At 40.5% G+C, this 22909-nt stretch overlaps 1 protein-coding gene across 1 annotated transcript in view; it reads right to left on the minus strand.

Annotated features, from left to right (window-relative positions):
- PEPD (peptidase D) overlaps positions 1–22909 on the minus strand; it is a 254950-nt gene that overhangs the window by 143715 nt on the left and 88326 nt on the right. The window contains exons 8-9 of the mRNA XM_075940101.2: positions 12653–12728; positions 10922–10968 (exon numbers count right to left, since the gene is read on the minus strand). Coding sequence (XP_075796216.1) covers positions 10922–10968; positions 12653–12728 — 123 coding nt within the window. The remainder of the gene's footprint in view (positions 1–10921; positions 10969–12652; positions 12729–22909) is intronic.

Below are 22909 nucleotides of genomic sequence, written 5' to 3' on the forward strand. Positions count from 1 at the left end.
TCCCCAGTGCTAAAATACTCCTAGATGTAAGATAATAGTACCAGCGACAGTCATGGGACAATATAGCATCTGTTCCTGTATCAGAATTTATTGACATCTGAATTCACCTACGCCTTAATCTTCTGGAAATAAGGGAGGGGGGATGCTATGTTCGTTGTGTGTAAATGTAATAAGATTATTTTTGCTATTTTTTTATATAACAAGGAATTATAAGACTATTTCTGAAATGTATCAGGGGGTAGCCATGTTAGTCTGGATCTGCAAAAGCAACAAGGAGTCCTGTGGCACCTTATAGATTAACAGATGCTCCAATACATCTGTTAGTCTATAAGGTGCTACAGGACTCCTTGCTGTTATTTCTGAAATGAAATTCTGAATTTGTAAACTGAACTTATCACAAAAAATTAAAAATGCAAAAATTGCAAAAATAAATTGCTGTAGTGAGCAATATGATTTCCAGAAAATGTAAAGAACAAAAGCAAGTAGCAGATGGAAAGTAGAAAATCCAGAATCACCATTTGTCAGAAGGAAAATATCCAAGAAAACTAAACTGAGTCTTGCTATTTTCTCTTTTCTAGAGAAATAGCATTTCAGTTTGTTATAGGAAAGCAGAAGAGAGAGATAAATAAAAGATGAGAGCTGTAATCCGTGAAAGTACTTGTAGACCTTCACAGATAGCGGAAATTTAACATTGACAGATATGACAGCAACTCATTTCATAGTCTAAACTTAAACTGTCCCTTAGAAATCAGGGACAACACTGAAAAGACTATAGGATAAAGAACTCAAGTCACTTTGGGAAGTTGGGAGTAGAAATATACTGTAAATACAGTAAGTCAGGAAAGAAAAGTCTCTTCAGTAATCTTCTCAGCATTTATTCTTAATGTCACTGCCATGAGACAGTGCATTTTAATTATCTTTATTGTTATGGTATTTCTTATTTTAATTACAGTAGGGATCCCAACTGAGACCGGAGTCCCATTGTGCTACATACTGTACAAGCACTTAGAGCAGGGACTGGCAACCAGGGATGGTAGGTGGCCCGCAGGAGTGGCCCTTCTTCACCTCAGTGGGCCACAGCAGCTCACGACCCACTAGGGTTCCACCTGCACCTCCTGGGTCCCCCATTTGACTCCCTCCCTCACACGCCTCTTGCACACCAAGCACATACCTGCTCCTGCCCCTTGCTCCCACACCTGATATGTGCTCTGTTCCTGCTCTTCTCCCTCCCTCTCAGAGCTGGAACACTGCGAACACTGTGGCTCTTCCAAAAGTGCTGGGAGGGTGAAGGGAGGAGCATGAAGTGTGGAACTCCATTCTTCCAGTGTGCGAGAGGTGCTTGTGGGAGGTGGGCAGCCAGAGAGCTTCAGACTGCATGTGAAGCTCCACTGGGCCACATGCATCCCACAGGGCACAGGTTGCCTATCACTGACTTAAGAGCGAGGCCCTCCCCCCAGAAGAATTCAAAATCTAACTAGACAAGGCAGACAACATTTACAGGAAGGAAAACAAGAGAAAGAGAAACAGAGGTGGATGAAGTGACTCATCCAAGTTTACACAGCAAGACAGTAGCAGAACTGGTACTCGAGTCTGCTGGCACTGGAAGTCATATCACAAATTATGTGTGGTGTCATCATTTGTAGTGGCAGTGAGGAGTAGCTCTGACCCTTAATCACCATGAGATTTGGCCCTGCTAACCCTTTCATGACAAAGAGGTCATGAATCCAAACTGGTGAGAGTGCACTAGGCAGTAGATAAACAATGCTGCTCCTCCTATCAGCTGTAATGGGGCCAGCTCCTACACCAGGGCCTGCCTGGCCTTCCCCCAATTCCTGCCTGAGCCTCCTCTCAGGGATGGGGAGTGATATTACACCTGATCAAGCAGGTGCTGAGTGTGGTGGAGAATCTGCAGGTGTAACATCAGGGCCAACAACCATATCAGGAATGGCTTCACAGTGACTGATGGTGTGTACCACAGGAAAAATGTCTTGGCCAGGAATGGGTGGTGGTCTAACAGAACTGAAGTCTCCAAAGCATCAATCCAGGGCCTTATCCACAGGACAGAGCTGCCTAATGAAATGCTTGGCAGCCTTTCTTTATTATACTGCTTCTGCAGATAGATAGGAATGTGCAATACAGTTCAGTCTCCTCATCCTTGAATACATCCATATCCTATTAACTTCCACAGAAGACATATGGCAATGGAAGTTCCCTGCTCAAAGTGAATGACCTCATACAAAGCATGAGAGTTATGTTCTTTGTTCTTATGCTATGTCCACACAGCAGCGTTATTTCAGAATAACGTCAGACTGATGTTATTCTGAAATAACAAAGAATGCATCTACACTGCAAGCCATTATTTCAAAATAACGGAGAGATGGAGGACTTCTTACTCTGACTCCTGTAACCCTCATTTTATGAGAAGTAAGAGAAGTTGAAGGAAGAATGTTCTTCCTTTGACTTCCTGCTGTATAGACAGTGCCAAAAGCTGAATTAACTTAAAGTTATGCAATTGATATAGCTCAAGTTGCATAGCTTAATTTGACTTTTGCCCTGCAGTGTAAATGTGCCCAAAGGGTATCATTTGAATTAACAGTGGTAGATTAGCTGTGTAATCGTCCTGGTCTGTACAACTACAAAGGATTCAGAGGTGGCTACATAAACCAGCACTATCCAAGTTCTACCTTTTGTTTATGTCTAACTCTGTCCTGTTAACAGGAGTAACATTGAGTACACTATAGTTTAATGTACTCAGATGTGTATGTGAACTCATTTGCTAAGGACTTACCAGGTTCTGTAACTGTAAAGTCCTTGCCCTAATAAGTTTATAAGCAAAATGGCCAACATTCAAACAAAGAAGTGGGGGAGGAAATCAATACGCAGAATGGTTAATGGGATTGCACTATGATACAATAGACTGTTTCCTCTCTACTCTTCCTCTGTTCCAGTAACACATTTTGTATGGTTTTATGATCAAATCAAACTGATAGACTAGAAAGTACAAATAAAAATATCAAATTGTCCTCCTCTTCTAATAAGAAATAAAAACTACAAAAGGGACAACGATTCATAATCTGATTTGTAAATATTAAACAAAAACAAAAAGGTGAAAGGCAGGAACTTGGAGGCTAGTGAACATGAGTAGGTGCATAGAAAAGGTTGGATACTTGCATAATTTCAAAAGGTTATAAAATAGATAGTCGTGGGTCCCTAATTAGCACTTACAGCTGAAATAGTTTTATAGATGAATTTACATAGAACATCATGTATGAACTACTGGGCTTGTATTACTTTATTACATGCTTTCTCCCATGCTAAATATATTTGTGTTAATCTTTTATTATGCTTTAACATTAATGTACTACAATTGTACTACTATTGGAACATAAAAGACTATTTCAATTAAAATACTAGATAGTCACAAATATTAATTAACAATACCAGAGCAAATCCAAAGCATGATCCACAGAACAGTTTTATGTTCAACTGAGCATGCTTTGAATCATTACTCATAGATAAATGGCATGACCGTCTCTAAAGTTAATTCACCGGTTAAAGTTAAATAACATCAAGTTAAAAAGATGGGTGGGCTGACTGTGCTAGAAGTTAGATATGCTGCTCTTTTGATATACCTCCCTACTAATGTATTAGTGGTTTAACATCATTCATTAAGCCTTAATTATACAGAATATTTTCAGCATATTTCTGAAGTTAGTATTGAACCTCAGTAATAAAAAGGAGGCTTATCTAGAGAGTTCACCACAATTTATTATACTTACTTCCAATTAATTCTCAGAGAATGGAAAAAATCAGAGAAATGGAAACATAATTATTTTATATAAGTAGTTTTCTAGACTATTATAAAACTTTCTGCTCACCCCTACATCTCAGTGAGAGAGACATTTCATCAAAATAACAAAGGAAAGATAACCCTGAAGGAAAACAGCTGGCTTGGCTACCCCACATTTCCTGCCACAAGGCAGGTGTAGATCATAAGTGTTCCTACAGGCACAGTAAAACAATATGAAAATATATTTTAGAAATCTTCTTTCCAAGACACATATATATAAGGGTTAAAGTCTGTTTTTAGACATATTTGCATTAAACCCACAGGCATTGATCACAAAGATAGAATTTGGCAAAAATAGTTCAGAAAATCATCAGAGAAAGAACTTAAATTCCTGGCATGAGGATGTGGGAAGAGTGCAAAATAACTTCTTAACATGGACGTAAACTTTTTATATTCTCTAAGGAATAAAGAAATTTGATCTGCTTAGCCTACATGGGAATGAATCTGTGCTATTGACTAAACTATATATTTCTGAGTAAATTACAAGGGAAAAGCTGCATGTCTCCTGAAAAACAGAATCAACTGCTTAAAAGGCCACTATGTAGCTTTTTGGTATCTTCCTATACACATTTTAAAAATTCTTTGACATTGCTCATATTTGACTACATTAGCTGGAATATTTGCATGCATTCTGAGTAATCTCATGGGTTGTTTCTAAAATTATATTTCCTTGTACTTTACTGACACGCCTCTTACACAAAAGGGTTCTGAACTTTCTTTAAATTATTCATTTTCTTCTTTTTGGCATAGTGATCAGATGATGAAAGCTGAAGCATGTAGGATATTCTGCATAATAGTGGAAGCTCTAATTCTAACTGTAGCTGTAGCAATATCCAGTGTGATAACATAAAAGCCGACTATACAAATAGGCCACGGAGACCTCTTTTATCACAGAATGACCTCAACCTCTTTCAAAAAGTCTAATGTATCAAAATGGAAGACCAGAAGGTAACCTTAAAATGGTTTAATAGGAAGCTGCCTACATCACTTTTTATCAGCAGCAAGTAATCTGTTGAAAATGGCAATGAATGTGAGAAGCTAGCTACAGAGAAAAGTGAGAAATGAGAGGCTCTGCCTTGGCATATGAGTGTGTATTTGAATCCCTCATCACCGAGATCATAATGATTAAAGATGCTAAGGTGAAATCCTGGCATCATCGAGGGATATCAAATATCAGCTTCTCTCAATCTTACTTATTATGACCAGCAATTGACTTATGCAGTATAACAAAATACAAGTAATTCTGGTATCTGCAGACAACTCTCAAGAAAGACACGTCTGCAAAATATCTTACAATTGGTAAATACTCTGAAGAACATAAGACCAAAGGTCCATCTAGCCCAGTATCCTGTTTCTGACAGTGGCCAATGCCAGATGCCCCAGAAGAAGTGAACAAAACAGTTAATGATCAAGCAATCCCTTCATTTCTTTGTTTTAAACCTGCTACCTATTAATTTAATTTGGTGACCCCTAGTTCTTATGTTTTGGGAACAAGTAAATAATTTTTCCGTATTTACTTTTTCCACACCAGTCATGATAGATGAAGTTTAATAACGACAAATGAAAAGTACTCCACTAAGGAAGAAACAATCCGTTTCACACATACAGAATGAGAAACTATTGTCTAGGAAGGAGTACTACAGAAAGAGATCTAGGGGTCATAGTGGACCCAATCCAAGAAATATGATTTAATTGGAATAACAGAGACTTGGTGGGATGACTCGCATGACTGGAGCGCTGTCATGGAAGGGTATAGACTGTTCAGAAAGAACAGGCAGGAGAGAAAAGGAGGAGGTGGTGCACTATACATAAGAGAACACTATGATTGCTCTGAACTCCAGTATATAGAGGGAGAAAAACCTCTTGAGAGTCTATGGGTTAAGTTTAGAGGTGCAAACAACAGCAGAGATGTTGTGGTTGGTGTCTACCGAATCAGGTGGATGAGGTAGATGAGGCTTTCTTCGGACAACTGAGAGAAGCTTCCAGACTGCAGGCCCTGGTTCTCGTGCGGGACTTTAATCACTCTAGCATCTGTTGGGAAACCAATACGGCAGTACACAGGCAATCCAGGAAGTTTTTGGAGAATGTTGGGGATAACTTCTTGGTACAAGTGCTGAAGGATCTGACCAGGGGCTGTGCACAGCTTGACCTTCTGCTCACAAACAGGGAGGAACTAATAGGGGAAGTAGAGGTGGGTGACAACCTGGGAAGCAGTGATCATGAGATTTCGGGATCCTGACCAAAGGAAGAAAAGAGAGTAGTAAAATACACACCTTGGACTACAGAAAAGCAGATTTTGACTCCCTCTGACACCTGATGGGTAGAATCCCATGGGATGCTAAAATGAAGGGGAAAGGAGTCCAGGACAGCTGACAGTATTTTAAAGAAGCCTTATTGAAGGCACAGAAACCATCCCGATGCGTAGCAAGAGAGGCAAACATGGTAGGAGACCGGATTGGCTTACAGGGGAAATCCTTGGTGAACATAAGCACAAAAAGAAAGCTTACAAAAAGTGGAAACTTGGACAGCTGACCAGGGAGGGATATAAATGTATAGCTCGAGAATGCTGGGGGGTTATCAGGAAGGCGAAAGCGCAAATGGAATTGCGACTGGCTAAGGATGTGAAGGATAACAAGAAAGGTTTCTACAGGCATGTTAACAAGAAGAAGGTGATTAGAGAGGGTGTGCGGCCCCTACTGGATGAAGGAGGTAACCTAGTGACAGATGATGTGGGGAAAGCTGAAGTACTCAATGCTTTCTTTGCCTCTGTATTCACGGACAAGGTCGGCTCCCAGACTAATGTGCTAAGTGATGCAAGATGAGATGAAGATGGACAGCCAAAGATGGGTAAAGAACAGATTAGGAACTATTTAGAAAAGCTAAATGTACACAAATCCATGGGACCGGACTTAATGCATCTGAGGGTACTGAGGGAGTTGGCAAATGTCACTGAGGAGCCTTTGGCCATTATCTTTGAAAATTCGTGGAGATCGGGAGAGATCCCAGAAGATTGGAAAAAGGCAAATGTAGTGCCCATCTTCAAAAAAAGGAAGAAGGACGATCCAGGGAACTATAGGCCGGTCAGTCTTATCTCGGTTCCTGGAAAAATCATGGAAGGGATCCTTCAGGAATCTATTTTGAGGCACTTGGAAGAGAAGAAAGTGATTAGAATAGTCAGCAAGGATTCACAAAGGGCAAGTCATACCTGACCAATCTGATTAGCTTCTATGATGAGGTAAACTGGCTCTGTAGACATGGGAAAGTCAGTGGATGTGATATACCTTGACTTTAGCAAGGCTTTTGATACCGTATCCCACAATATTCTTGCCAGCAAGTTAAGGGAATGTGGATTGGATAAATGGACGGTAAGATGGATAAAAAGATGGCTAGAAGGCCAGACCCAGCGGGTAGTGATCAAAGGCTCCATGTCAGGATGGCAGTTGGTTTCTAGTGGAGCGCCCCCAGGTTCTGTTCTAGGACCGGTTTTGTTCAATATCTTTATTAATGACCTGGATGAGAGGATGGAGTCCACCCTCAGCAAGTTTGCAGATGACACTAAGCTAGGGGGAGAGGTAAATATGCTGGAGGGCAGAGATAGGGTCCAGAGTGACTTAGACAAATTGGAGGACTGGGCCACAAGAAATCTGATGAGGTTCAACAAGGACAAGTGCAGAGTCCTGCACTTGGGATGGAAGAATCCCAAGCATTGTTACAGGCTGGGGACCTACCAGCTAAGTAGTAGTTCTGCAGAAAAGGACCTGGGGGTCACAGTAGATGAGAAGCTGGATCTAAGTCAACAGTGTGCCCTTGTAACCAAGAAGGCTAATGGCATATTAGGTTGCATTAAGAGAAGCACTGCCAGCAGATCCAGAGATGTCATTATTCCCCTTTATTCGGCTCAGGTGAGGCTACATCTGGAGTATTGTGTCCAGTTTTGGACTCCAAACTACAAAAAGGATGTGGACGCATTGGAGAGGGTCCAGCGGAGGGCAACCAAAATGATTAGGGGGCTGGAGCATCTGACCTATGAAGAGAGGCTGAGGGAATTGGGTCTGTTTAGTTTGCAGAAGCGAAAAGTGAAGGGGGGGGGGGTTGATAGCAACCTTCAACTTCCTGAAGGAAGGTTCCAAAAAGGATGGAGAAAGGCTGTTCTCAGTAGTGAGAGATGGCAGAACAAGGAACAATGGTCCCAAGTTGTGGTGGGAGAGGTCCAGGTTGGATATTAGGAAAAACGATTTCACTAGGAGAGTGGTGAAGCACTGGAATGGGTTACCTAGGGTAGTAGTGGAGCCTCCATCCCTAGCGGTGTTTAAGTCTCGGCTTGACAAAGCCCTAGCTGGGTTGATTTAGTTGGGATTGGTCCTGCCTAGAGCAGGGGGCTGGACTTGATGACCTTCTGAGGTCTTTTCCAGCTCTATGGTTCTATGATAAGCTAAATATCAGCCAACAGTGTGATGCTATTGCCAAAAAAGCAAACATGATTCTGGAATGCATTAACAGGAGTGTTGTGAACAAGTCACAAGAAATCATTCTTCCGCTCTACTCTGCACTGATTAGGCCTCAGTTGGACCACTGTGTCCAGTTCTGGGCACCACATTTCAAGAAAGATGTGGAGAAACGGGAGGAAGTTCAGAGAAGAGCAACAAGAATGACTAAATTTATAGAGAACAGGACCTATGAAGGAAGACTGAAAGAATTTGGCTTTAGTTTGGAAAGGAGAAGACTGAGAGGGGACATGATAGCTGTTTTCAGGTATCTAAAAAGGCGCCAAGGAGTGGAGGGAGAAAAATTGTTATCCTTGGCCTCTGAGGATAGCACAAAAAGCAATGGCTTAAACTGCAGCAGGTTGGACATTAAGAAAAACTTCCTAACTGTCAGAGTGGTTAAACACTGGAATAAGTTGCCTAGAAGGTTGTGGAATCTTCATCTCTGGAGATATTTAAGAGCAGGTTGGATAGACATCTATCAGGGTTGGTCTAGAGCAGGGTTCCCCAAATATGGATCACCATTACATTTCAAAAGGGTCGTCAGGTGTATCTCCAGGTAGCTCTTAAGGAGCCATTTACACATTTTTTGAATTGCCCTGGCTCACCAAGTCTTCCTTAATTGTCAAAATGGGTCCCCATCTGGAAAAGATTGGGGACCGCTGGTCTAGAGGGTACTGGGTCCTGCTGTGAGGGCAGGGGACTGGACTCTATGACCTCTCAAGGTCCCTTCCAGTTCTAGTGTTCTATGATTCTACGATTTTATAGACCTGTGTCATAACCGTCTTAGTCTCCTCTTTTCTAAGCTGAAAAGTCCCAGTCTTTTTAATCTTTCTTCATATGGCACCTGTTCCAAACTACTACTAATTTTTGTTGCCCTTTTCTGAACCTTTTCCAATGCCAATATATCTTTTTTGAGATGAGGCGACCACATCTGTATGCAGTATTCAAGATGTGGGCATACCATGGTTTTATATAGAAGCAATAAGATGCTCTCTGTCTTATTCGCTATTTCTTTTTAAATGATTCCTAACATTGTTTGCTTTTTTGACTGCTGCTGCACATTGAGTGGATGTTTTCAGAGCATTTTTCACAATGACTCCAAGATCTCTCTCTTCAGTAGCTGTAGCTAAATTAATCCCCATCACCTTGTATGTATAGTTGAGAATATTTTTTCCAATGTCCATTACTTTACATTTATCAACATTAAATTTCATTTGCCTTTTTGTTGGCCAAACACCTACTTTTGTGAGTTCTTTTTGAAATTCTTCACAGTCTGCTTTAGTGTTAAGTATCTTCAGCAGTTTAGTGTCATATGTAAATGTTTCTATTTCACTGTTTATCCCTTTCTCCAGATCATTTATAAATAGGTTGAATAGAACTGGTCCCAGTACAGACCCCTGGGGGACACCACTAGTTAGATCTCTCCATTCTGAAAACTGATCTTTTATTCCTACCCTTTGTTTCCTGTGTTTTAACCAGTTATCAGTCCATGAGAGAACCTTCCCTCTTATCTCATGACAACTTACTTAAGAGCCTTTGGTGAGGGACTTTGTCAAAGGCTTTCTGGAAATCTAAGTACACTATATCTGATGGATCCACGTTTGTTGACCCCCTTCAAAGAACTCTAGTAGAATAGTAAGGCATGATTTCCCTTTACCAAAACCATGTTGAGTTTTCCCCAACAAATTATGTTCATCTATGTGTCTGACAATTCTATTCTTAAGATAGAAGATGATGTGTAAATACGAAATATTATTGCTACTATGAATATTTTTATAAAGATGAAACTTTTGATAAAGAAGTTGATTTAGACATGCCACTACTCTATTCAATTAACAGAAGTCAATCCCTTGTTTAAATGACTCCACAGTACTGTAAGCCTGGAAGTAACCTAAAATGTTCCCATTTCCATTTCATCTTTTCTTTCAGTGGTTTGGAAAACGCTTTTGCGTTCTAGCTTCAGATTTCATTTGCTGCATTAATCCTAGTATACTATATGATACATTTCATTCTGGTTTCAGGCAAAGTCAAAGGACTGAAATAATGTACATGTTATTACTGAATACACAGCACTCCAAATGATATGTCTCAAGAAATGTGATAATACCCACTAGCTAATGAAAGCCTGAAAGGCTCATACCACAGGTCAAGCACAGTGGAGCTCAGAGGGTAAGTAATGCTGCTTCTAATTGTAGCTGAAATGTAACTAAACACCTCAGAACATTTTATGAGCACCTCAAATGTAGCCCTGTAAACATAACAGACATAATGGAAATGTTTCCCCCTAAAACTTGTATTGGATATATTCAAGCAGTAACAATGGATATTTTGTAAAGTTGCTATAAACTACAGAAAGTCTAAGAACAGAATTATACTAAGTCATATCCAAAGACAATCAGCTATCATCAAAGACAGGCTGAAACTGACAAAATGTCTCCTGTAAATAATAAAAATACTTCAAACACAATCTTGAAACAAACTCCCTTCAATCTATGTTACTGCTTTGCCTCAATTGTTGCTTTTACTGTTACCATAAATAAATATTTTTGTCTATTTTTATCATAAATGCAAAACGAGCGCTTACCTCTCCATCTCATATTCTTTCATACCCACTTTTACTGCCTTCATTACCTAGGGGATACATATTAACATGGAATATTCTTAGTAAAAAGGTATATTAAGATAATATTACTTATGACTGATTATAAAGGAACTTTAAAAATACATTATATACATCATACACCTATGCATCTATATTAAAATATATTTAGAAATATATAAAGAATCAGGTTAGCAATCAATCTCCATTATTTTAATTATTATGAATAGATGCAATATACTCAGTAGTTTTAAGTATACCTGAATAAAGTGACATGGATAATCAAAATACCACCAAGTCAAAGCTTAATTCTGAAAGCTCTATTGGAATTGGTACAAAAAGGATTTCACATTTGTAAAACTTGGAGGGAAATGAAATATGGAACTTATTTTTTAAAATTAATAAAATACATAGTCACTGAAGAAAATTACTGAAGTTGGCACATAGTTTCAGATAACAAAATCCAGACATGGAATCTCTTTTATGGGGAGAAAAACTAAGACATGAGGTATTTTATTTTAAGCAGTTTCTTTTATAGCCTCTTGCCATTATTATGAAGGTTTTACACAGCTGCTGAAGAAAAAAAATCTCAAAAAAGAAGAGACTTGTTAAAAAGAGGATGAACATCAGGTGCTTGAATCACCTGCTGAGAATTAACAAGGACTGCTCATAGGTCAGAGATGGACTGTAGGATGAGGAGAAACCTAAAAGGAGGCTCTTCTGTGACCAGCTATTGTATTTGTGGTCTAAGGAAGCCTCCTGGGGCCAACAACAGGTCCAGGAAGGAGCACTTTGGAGACTCTGTCCTAAGGACAAAAGACATTTGGGCTAAGGGATTGGGGCTAGGAAAAGACGTATGGGAAAGTATCATCAGAGAAGTCATGGGGCCTAGGTGGGCATGATCAGAGGGAACAGGGCAGCAGAGAGGGGAGGAGTTAAAAACCTAACGTAAGGGAAATGGGAAAGGATTTCAGCCTGGAAGGGCCAAATATAACTCCTAGAGGGGGAACATTATGCTAACACTCCTGGGTGCAAATGAATTAAATGAAGAACCCAGAAAGGAAGCAAGACCATGGGGTGACAGGTTCCACTGGACTCCTTCACTGATTTGTCTCCTCACAGCAGAAATTCACATGCTATTGTAGTATAAAAATGTCAACAATTAACGGCCTTTGACTGAAAGTCTTAGTGCTGGTCCACCGCTGCTTGAAGTTAGCAACTGAAACAGACTCACTTCCAAAGATCTCAACGGAAACAATTGGTTTGAGCTAAAATTCCTTCTGACTTTCAAACAAACAAGACTGGCCATTAGCCCCATCCCAATCTGACAGTCTCATCCTCTGCTGCGCTGATCAATATTCTCATCCAAGGCAATGAAATCTCTTTCAGGAGAGCAACTGCTGACTGTCTCCGGCTACAATCAATCGGGACTACGCATACTATGCACAGCTACAATGGAACAGGTCGGAAACCTGTTGGCCTTCTCCTGAACATGGTAACTACATACATTGGAAACAAGTCACCTTCCACTGACACTCTAGTGAGCCAAAATCAAGGACAATGTAAGGTGTATTACTGGGCTATAATAAGAGGGCTACTATTCTCCTATTAGCTCTTTCATTATTTCATTACTGAGCAATTCGGGTTACTGGAACATTTTCTGAACACTGCTGTTATACTAAGAGCAAAAATTATTAACAGTAAAGAGTCTATTACCTCTTTATGAGCTTCACTGGATATTTTATTGGTGTATCGTAGAACTTCCAACTCCATGTCTGTTTTAAACACACGACTTCAAAGAAAAGAATACACGGTTATGTTAGATATTTTTCATGCAAACCAGCAGACTAAGTAAAATTTTAAAAAAAAGTGAAATAATATGTAAACCTCCAATAGAATTAGATCAAATGTGCATCTAAAGTGAAAAGCTATAATAAGTAACAAGACATAAGGAACATTTTTAGATGAAAATGTTTAGTTGGAGTTAATTTTTCATTAATACAGCAAGCTTGCAAAGAAAGTAATGTGAATTTTAAACAGATTTGCATTATTTTTAATATTGAGCATAAATTTTGCCCAATCAACATTTTCTAAACCTGACAGTACACATTAACTACAAATATGTATTGCTTTTTTCTTAGTCATAGCTCATATGCTATCTCAAGCAGAACGTTTGTGCATGTAATTTATTTTTAATAAAATAAAAAAATGTTTTATATAATGGAATTTCCCATGGTTCCAAGTGCTTATATGTAGCACAACCCAAATTCCACGTTATTTTCAGCATAGCAAAGCAAAAACAAATAGGATATTCGTCTAAGATTCCAAAAACAATTAGAAAGAATAATTAAGGCCACTCTGGTCAATCTCTTTGTGTATTTGTTTCCTGACAGAATTCTTATTGCAAGCAATACTATCCTACAGTGTGCGTAAATACTTATGATTCTCAAAACTTCTTGAGATTAATTCATAAGACCATAAGAATGACCATACTGAGTCAGACCAAAGGTCCATCTAGCCCAGTATGTTGTCTGCCGACATTGGCCAGTGCCAAGTGCCCCAGAGGGGGTGGACCAAAGACAATGATCAAATAATTTGTCTCCTGCCTTCCTTCTCCAGCCTTTGACAACAAAGGCCAGCGGCACCATTCCTTACCCACTGGCTATTAGCCTTTTATGGACCTAACCTCCATGAATTTATCTAGCTCTTTTTTAAACTCTGTTATAGTCCTAGCCTTCATAGACTCCTCTGGCAATGAGTTCCAGAGGATGACTGTGTGCTGTGTGAAGAAGAACTTTCTTTTATTAGTTTTAAACCTGCTACCCATTAATTTCATTTGGTGTCCTCTAGTTTTTATATTATGGGAACAAGCAAATAACTTTTCATTATTCACCCTCTCCACACCACTCATGATTTTATATACCTCTATCATATCCTCCCTCAGTCTCCTCTTTAATTTATCCACATTAAATTTCATTTGCCATTTTGTTGCCCAGTCACTCAGTTTGGTGAGATCTTTTTGAAGTTCTTCACAGTCTGCTTTGGTCTTGACTATCTCGAACGGTTTAGTATCATCCGCAAACTTTACCACTTCACTGATTACCCCTTTCTCCAGATCATTTATGAATAAGTTGAACAGGATTGGTCCTCAGACTGACCCTTGGGGAACATCACTGACCCTTGGGGAACACCTCTCCATTCAGAAAATTTGCCATTTATTCCTACCCTTTGTTTCTTATCTTTTAACCAGTTCTCAATCCATGAAAGGACCTTTCCTCTTATCCCATGAAAACCTAATTTACACAAGAGCCTTTGGTGAGGGACCTTGTCAAAGGCTTTCTGGAAATCTAAGTATACTATATCTACTGGATCCCCCTTGTCCACATGTTTGTTAATCCCTTCAAAGAACTCTAACAGATTAGTAAAACATGATTTCCCTTTAAAGAAACCATGTTGACTTTTTCCCAACAAATTATGTTCTTCTATGTGTCTGACAATTTTATTTTTTATTATAGTTTCAACTAATTTGCCCAGTACTGACGTTAGACTTACTGGTTTGTTATTGCCAGGGTTGCCTCTAGAACCCTTTTTAACTATTGGTGTTATGTTCAATATATACATATTTAATTATAGTCTATTTATGGTGCTTTCTATTGCATGTTTTAAGCAAAAAAATCACTTTGATATGATCTACAATCTACATTGTGCAGATAACTGCAAATGTTACATTAAAACTTTCTTATGCATTTAGGACTTCATGTTTTCATACCATTCATATGTCCATTTCAAAAGTAACCTTAAAGTGAATTTTTAAATGGTCAAAGGAAGGAGCACTTGCTCATATTAGAACTAGATCTATTGAATTTTGGGAGATGTTTAAATTTTGTTTTGTTTTCAAATTTAACTTGAGACTGTGCATTAGTTTTAAATTATAATTTAATGATGGACTGAAATTGTCATCCACATACACCTTTTTTATTTTAACCTTTCTATGTTTATGCTATTTTGGAACAACAGTATCTAAAAATATGTGTAAACTTAGAAGGATTATATTGTGTAATGAAAATGTCAGTAAATATCAATTTTACCGTACACCTACAAATCAATAAAATATATTTCAGAACAGGTATGATTTATTGATTTAAGGATATTTAATTTGTATATTTTTATATGTTGATGGTATCTGTTTTAAAGCCTATAAAACATTAACTTTTTGAATTTCAGTGTCTACCGGTATTAAATACATCCTGCTCCCCAATAATTTCCCGAATCTTTAAAAATGTAAGTCGGTAAAAGTTTTTAAAAAATGTTTAAAAGTAATTAGTCTTGTATGTAAGAAATTTTCTAAAATTAAAATTTAATACTGCCACACCTAATATTTGTGTTTCCATGTTTTTAATTAAATTCAGTAATTCACAGAATCATAGAACTGTAAGGAATTTTGAGAGATCATCAAGTGTATGCACGGCAGGACCAAGAACCATCTAGGCCAGTGTTTCTCAACCTTTTTTTTATAAAGTACCCCCTTTCAAAAAATAATTATAAGTACCCCCAGTACCTACAGTTTTCAGACACACAATTTTTTTTCTACCATTGCAACACATCTGTTTAAACAACTTAATTGTAGCTAGATGGACGATTAAATTTTTGGGTGTAAAAAGTACAAAAATAATAAAGCGCTGTAACTTTAAAATTCAGTTTTCTCCAAATTTCAGTTGCGTTGACGTACCCCCCAGACTTCTCTTGAGTACCCTCAAGGATACTCATACCACTGGTTGAGAAACACTGATCTAGAGCATCTCTGACAGGTGTTTGTCAAACCTGCTCTTAAAAATCTCCAGTGATGGAGATTCCACAATCTCCCTAGGCAATTTACTATAGCAGTTAACTACCCTGACAGGACAAGAAGCAATGGGCTTAAATTGCAGCAACGGAAATGTACGTTGGACCTTGGAAAAAACTCCCTATCAGAGGAACAATTATTAATATAATTATTAAGAACAATTCTTCTCCCTCCTCATGATGATAACTTTATAGATACTTGAAAGTTATTTCCCATTTCAGTCTTCTCTTTTCCACACTAAACAAACTAAATTGGATATTCATCCAACAGACCCTTGTCTCTGTGACAGAGACGATCTTCACAGATTTGACTGCACGTCAAGAATTATTTGAGATGGTGGAACAGAGAGCATTTCATTCACAAATAATATTTATTGATGACAGTCAAGACAGCTTCATAGAACTACTGATACAGATTGAAATTCTATTATAAACAGAAACATAGTAAATGTGATAGATTAGATTTTTCTTGATAATTTAGGAAATAACACAAAATAATTATTAAGCACAATGAGAATGTTAACATTGGAATAAAACATTCAAAAATAGTGTTTCAGAGCGGGTGTAAAACCAGAGAAGAATGGTATAAAATACTTCCATTTCAAGTATGGGTAAGGAGTTAAAATTGCTCTATTTTGAAGATGACACATGGAATAGCAGCTTAACTATATTCTTGTTAGATTGAGGAAGTAACAGTTTATAGATTTCTGATAGTGTTCTTTGGAGTAGCACAGGTGCTGGTAGGACAATTTAAGACCTGTTTGCGACTGCCTTTTTATTGCTTTCAATATACAGTATATATCTGTAAGTGCCTCACAAATAATTTATTTCATAGTTTAATGTCAAATCTCTACTGAGATCAGTTCCTAACAAAATTACTAACTGCTCAACTGCCCTCCGTACCTGGACAGATTACAAAGCTTCACTGTCAAGACATTTATCTAAAACTTTGTGCTCTGCTTTACAAAATAACTTTTCTGTTGTCTTTGGCATAAGAGAGATCATATTTAGTATTATTTTTATGTATAGGCGTTACTGTGACATTTACCATGCTTGCGTCTAGGTATTTAAATACATCACAAGGACCTCTGTACTACACAAGTGCTGCTTTCAATTGCCACGAGGGGAGACTGAAGGCAATGCAACTGTCCAGTGTAGCCTATCAAGTTACTTTCCTATCATGCTAAAAATATATGTGTGTTAATTTAGATTAATTCGGTAATAGTTAAAAGCTGTATTGCTTTGAAAAGCTGTCCTCAACATTCCCATAGGCCCTTTGTGTTACCTTGACTGATGTCTGGGTTCAGGTGTAGTACACTAGGCCTTATGTCTGCCCAAGTTTGTGAAGGACGCTAATACTAACACAGCAGCATTCAACAACTTGGGGGAGGGCTTTGCCATTAACCACCTGGTTACAGTACAGCCCAGTCCTAAGCTGCCTGGTGAGTCGGGTTCCCCTGCAGTGCAGTGGCTCCTGCTCTAGAGTATAACAAGATGGTACAGCCTCTGAATTCCCTTTCCAATGAGTGCCCTGTCTGCATTACAATCAATTAAAGAACAGGCTTACACCTGAATGAGAGAACATATATAAGCTCACAGTCCAGGTCATGTAATACGGGGTTATAGTTTATCTTTTGTCCACGCTGCAACAGGCTGTTTGCAAGATCAGCAGGAGCTGAGGTTTACAGACTTCTGTGGTTGGGACACCGTCTCACCCAGATTCTGGTCATAACTTATTTATGGTTTCCCGGACCTGAAAAAGGGGAACTTAGGTCTGGACCTCTCACAGGATGGCGGGAACAATACCCTCAGACTCAGAAGATGTGCTATTAAATATAAGTCCCAAATAATTGGTTCAGGCTGAGTTAAGCAATTAGGACAGAGGTTGCAATAGATAATCACAAAGACCCATGACAACAAATTGATGTCTATGATAAGAAGTTAAGAGCAATGATATATTGACCAATAGGAAAAGAATATTTCAGCATTAGAAACACCCACTGTTGAATACAGCAGTCCCCGAGTTACGCGGATCCGACTTATGTCGGATCCGTACTTACGAACGGGGCTTTTCTCGCCCCAGAGGATGCGGGCGGCGGGACCGCACAGACGCGCCGCGGTCCCGCCGCCCGCATCCTCCGAGGCGAGAAAAGCTGCTCCACATCTCTCAGACCAGGGAGACGCGGAGCAAACCCGCGGAGGACACGGGCGGCAGGACCGCGGCGCGTCTCGGTCCCGCCGCCCGCGTCTCCATGGTCTGCTGGGGGGGAAGGGGCGCAGCTAGTTGCTGGGTTGGTCCAGTAGCGCCGCTCCTCGGCGCTACTGGACCAACCCAGCAGCACCCCAGCTGCTCTGTCCCAGGCGTCCAGATTCAGCCACTGCTGAAACTGACGAGCAGCGGCTGAATTAGGACAATACCCTCAGTTTCAGCAGCAGCTGACTTGGGGACACCTGGGGTAGAGCAGCTGGGGTGCTGCCGGGTTGGTCCCCGCAGTGCTGAGGTGCGGCGCTGCGGGGACCTACCCGGCAGCGCCCCAGCTGCCCTGTCCCAGGCGTCCAGATTCAGCTGCTGTTGAAACTGATCAGCGGCTGATTCCAGGAAGCCCGGGGCAGAGATACTCTGCCTCGGCCTTCCTGTAGTCAGCCGCTGGTCAGTTTCAGCAGCGGCTGAATCTGGACGCCAGTTCTGACTTAAGTACAAATTCAACTTAAGTACAAACCTACAGTCCCTATCTTGTACGTAACCCGGCGACTGCCTGTATGCATAAAACATGTTATCATGAGTGTCACTTGGTATATAAGTGGGACCCCAGCCAAGGGTCGATGGAGAGGAGAAGATGTAGTCCTTGGAAGGGCCAGAATGATGGCCCCTGATGATGATGGGGAAGGTGAAGGTAATGAGAAAGATGTTGGGGTAACACCTAAGATTGTTCTAGAAGGAATGATGTAAGTATATGGTAAGGAAATATGAATGTACATTCCCTGTCTTATGAAATTGAGGTGTGTGTGATTGTGCTAATCTTATTAATAAACTATAAATATTGTAAACAAGCTGGACCTACCCGGCGTTGCTCGGGAAACCAGAGGAACAAAATTTAGAAAAGGAGGGGACCCTGAGCCAGGAGACCCCCAGAGCCACAGACCCTGGGGGCTGATGGCTCCTGGCTCGCAGCAGGACTCTCCTCCCACCAGGACTGAGCAGCCAGCCCCCAGGAGAACAATACACAGTCGTGCAGCCAGTAGCAAGGGGACTTCTCTTTGCAAGGTTGGCTCAGGAATCCACCTGCCCTGCCTTGGCAAGCAAAAGCTCAGAGCTCACATCTAACCCCAAAGGCTGGAACCAGACCCAGAAGACCCCCACTTACACTATGAACAGCAGCTGTCTGGCTTCACAGCAGTGTAACACATCAATGGTTTAACCCTGCCCCTCCACCCTGCGCTGCAGCAGGCACACGGATTCTTTCTGCTCGGATAAGCCCAGCGAGTTGAGCAGAAACGCTGGCCAGCTTTGGTTTCCAGAGAAGGGGGGGGTGGTCAGGTGGGGAGTAACCCCAGGTGGAGGGGAGGTTACACACGGGAGGGGCGCCCCAGCTCACGCCCGGGGCTGCAGGTGCCGCGGGGGGCAGGGCGGGTGCCCGATCCATTGTGCACATGGAGGTGGGGGCACAGCATGCCGGTGGGGGAGGGGAAGAGGGTTGGTTATGTAACCTTGCGGGTGGGAGGGGGCGAGTCCCAGGAGGCTACACGTGGGAGGGGCTACCCAGTTCACATCCGGGGCCACAGGTGACGCGGGGGGCAGGGCAGGACCCCGATCGGGTCCAAAAGTACCTTAAAACCTTCTCCTAGATGAAAGGTTATCCCATGCAAAGTTTGGTTGCGGTAGCTCTTACAGTGTCCAAGTTACTAGCGCACAAACATTCCCCTTCATATATTAGACTAGCTGGACTTACCTGGCATTGCCTGGGAAACCGGAGGAATAAAATTCAGAAAAACAGACGCTGGTCCTGACAACCTCCAGCCACACTGCAGCTGCCAGTGCCTGACATCTGGCCATTATGGCAGACTCCCATGCTTTTCTACTACTGCATAAAGCAAATCTCTGACTCAGAAAAGAGGCATTGCCATGTTGAGAATCAGAGCTATTTGACTTGGCAAACTTAGATACAAAAGTCACAATAGAAACCGTGTCTCTGTTTTCTTCCCATGTCATGAGTCTTGAAGCCATTAAAAGCACAGTGGAAGGGAGAGCCCTCAAATCACCATCGCTTGTTTCCCCACCATTGCTGGAAGCATATGGAGGCTCCTCTTCAATAGTGCAATGTTTTGCTTCCTATCAGATGGTATTTTTGCTAATTATCCTTGTAGACGCTAATGTTTTTTTGGTAGGGAAGTAGGGTCTGCAAATTCTCATCTAAGAGCAGAGTATAGGGGTGCGTCAATCAATGGTGCTGGCCCTACTGAATCTGAGAGATTTCAGGGTGACACCTCAAACTCTTCTCCAATCTTTTTTGAGGAAACTATGAGTCAACTACCTAAGCCTGTTGGCACCTCTACAGTCCCTCCTCCAGCACCACCCCCTTGACCAGCTGCCCCTCCCATGGACTGCATCTCTCACCCTCCGCCCCCAGGATCATCCAGTATCAAACCCAGGACCAGTGCCTAGATTTGAGGGATTCCCCCCCACCCCGCCTTGGATTAATTTGTCACCCACCCAGCATCATCCAGTGCTGCCTCTTGGGACAGTGCCCCTCAAAGGAGACCCCCCCCCTCCCCGCCATAGGCTTCATTTCTCATTCACTCCCCCCACTCGCCCAGCCTCACCCTCTACAATCCTGCCCTCCCCCTGCAGTGAATTTCATATGCAAGACCAACCAAATGGCAAAAGTCCTAACATTTTCAATATTTACACTTTTTTAAAGAAAATTCTTCTTAGCATGGAGAAGAAAATACTGTATTTGTGCAATAATATGGATTTAAACTTCCTATTAAAATAGCTTTGTAGACAGATATGCAAATCTGAATAGTTTTTATTAATATTTGAATGGGAAAAATGCTTGTTGGCACAAGCTAATGCAACTGCAGAATACTGTAAACACAGTTGGTTTGTAAACTGAGCTTCAGATTAATAGTTAGATTACTGAAAGCAGTCAATTAAATTCCACACACTTGTATGATTTTTTTTAAAAACTACTATTAGACGTAATTTATTATTACTAAAACTAGAAGAGAGAAAAATATTTTTCCTATTTATTCATATACATATTTTGTGCTTTTAAATTAACTTTCTACATAGTGAATTTCTCCTCTTTGTGGGTCTTTCATAAGCAGAGAAAAACTTTAAAGCAGAAATATACTGTGGTGCCTGAAACTAATTTTAACATTTTAATTGGCAAAATTTCAAAATTTTCATGCAGCACACCAAAAACCGAATCTCTATTAACAAAGTGATCCAAAATAAATCATTAGCATAGCTATGGTATAACTTGATTATGTATTCCATAGATGGTGTATTTTAGTCTCCAGAGACATAATAAAACATCCCATTTTCTGGTTTATTTGTTTCTCTGTAAATGCAAAAATGTACAAATCATCTGGGTCCCTTGGAAAGTATCACACTTTCATTTTTTTACCCATGTAGTTATCAGTCCTATTTATATTTAATGTAAATCCATTTGTCAATCTCTTAGCTACTTTCCATGGCAGATCTAAATCTCTTTGAATTTTGTGTGCAACTCACTCTTTCTTCAGTTTATCTTAAGTCTTGTATTTCAAGCAAGTGCTGCCAATTTCCAACAGCCCTATATATGTAAGCTCCACATAAGCAACAAGATCACAGAGGACCTTGATCCTGGCTTGATACTTTAGAAATTCTGCTGTTACTTTTCTACATTTAATTTCCAAAGGCACTTTTTCCACAAAAGTTTTTATGTTTATGCCCATTAAGTTCTCTTTCTAGAATTCAGTTCAAATAAGTGTTAAAATTCAAACAAATTTAAACTCTAAGTCTTCTAACCTATTTATGTGCATAATCTGATATAACAATGTTTGAAATATCTGTATCTTTAAAATTAAACCATAATTGTAATGGAGTATGTATTCTTGCAATGAAAATTCCCATATATAGTAGTGTGCTAAGGAGCAGCATTAAAGTTCTTGAACAACCCTAAATCTAAATTTATTAGGATTTAAGAGTTTAAAATTACAATTTATTTTATAATAATTATTTTCTTAGAAGACCAAAGTAATGCAAATTACTACATTATGGAGGTCCTTTCAACAAAGGCTATGAAAAAAAGAGTAAAGATGAGTAAGAAAAACAGAGTAAACTGATCACAGGCCTGGGCAAAATACAGCCCACGGGCGAACACAGCCCGCCAAGCCACAGGATCCAGCCTGCGGAGGCAGTGGGGAGCCCCAGGCAGGCTGCCCAGTTTGCCCCAGAGCCTCACATGCCGCTCAGAAACACGGCTGCGGAGAACTTTCAATGTATGAGTCTGGAGAGGAGGCAGAATAACAGGCAGCCACAAAGCACAACTCTCCTGCTCAGTTACTCACTCAAGCAAATGGCCGAGCAGGCAGAAACATTTTAAGCTCTACAAGCCTTTAGCTGTGCAAGCAGGCAGGCAGGCTGGTTTGACTGCTAGTTTGTAAATCTCCTGGCCAGAACCTGTCTTTGGCACCCCAGTCTTTCCCTTCCCCAGCCCTCTGCCTCCCATACTGCCCTGCTACTCCACACACACCCATATCCCCATCCAGATCTGGCACCCCAATCTGCTGCCTGAGATCACAATCCCCTCCTACCCTAGGTCACATCCCAAACCCCTGCATCCCAGTTTCTTGCCCTAGATCACAACTGCCTCCTTCACCCAAACTCCCTCCTAGACTCCATTCTCCCTCCTGCACCCCAATCCCTTATCCCAGGCACCCAACCTCCATTCCAGACCCCACATCTCCTCCATTAATACCATGGAAGAGTATGGCCTTCAACCACTTCCCAAAATCTTGGAATGCACCCCCATCAAAAATTATTACCCACCCCTGTACTATCTAGTTTAAACTATCAAAAAAAGTAATCCTTTTTATTGTTTTTACAAAAACAGTAACTGAATATTTGAAAACAAATTCCCTATG

The sequence above is a fragment of the Pelodiscus sinensis genome, chromosome 12 (genome assembly GCF_052426305.1).
Source record: "Pelodiscus sinensis isolate ZL-2025 chromosome 12, ASM5242630v1, whole genome shotgun sequence".
Classification (NCBI taxonomy): domain Eukaryota; kingdom Metazoa; phylum Chordata; order Testudines; family Trionychidae; genus Pelodiscus; species Pelodiscus sinensis.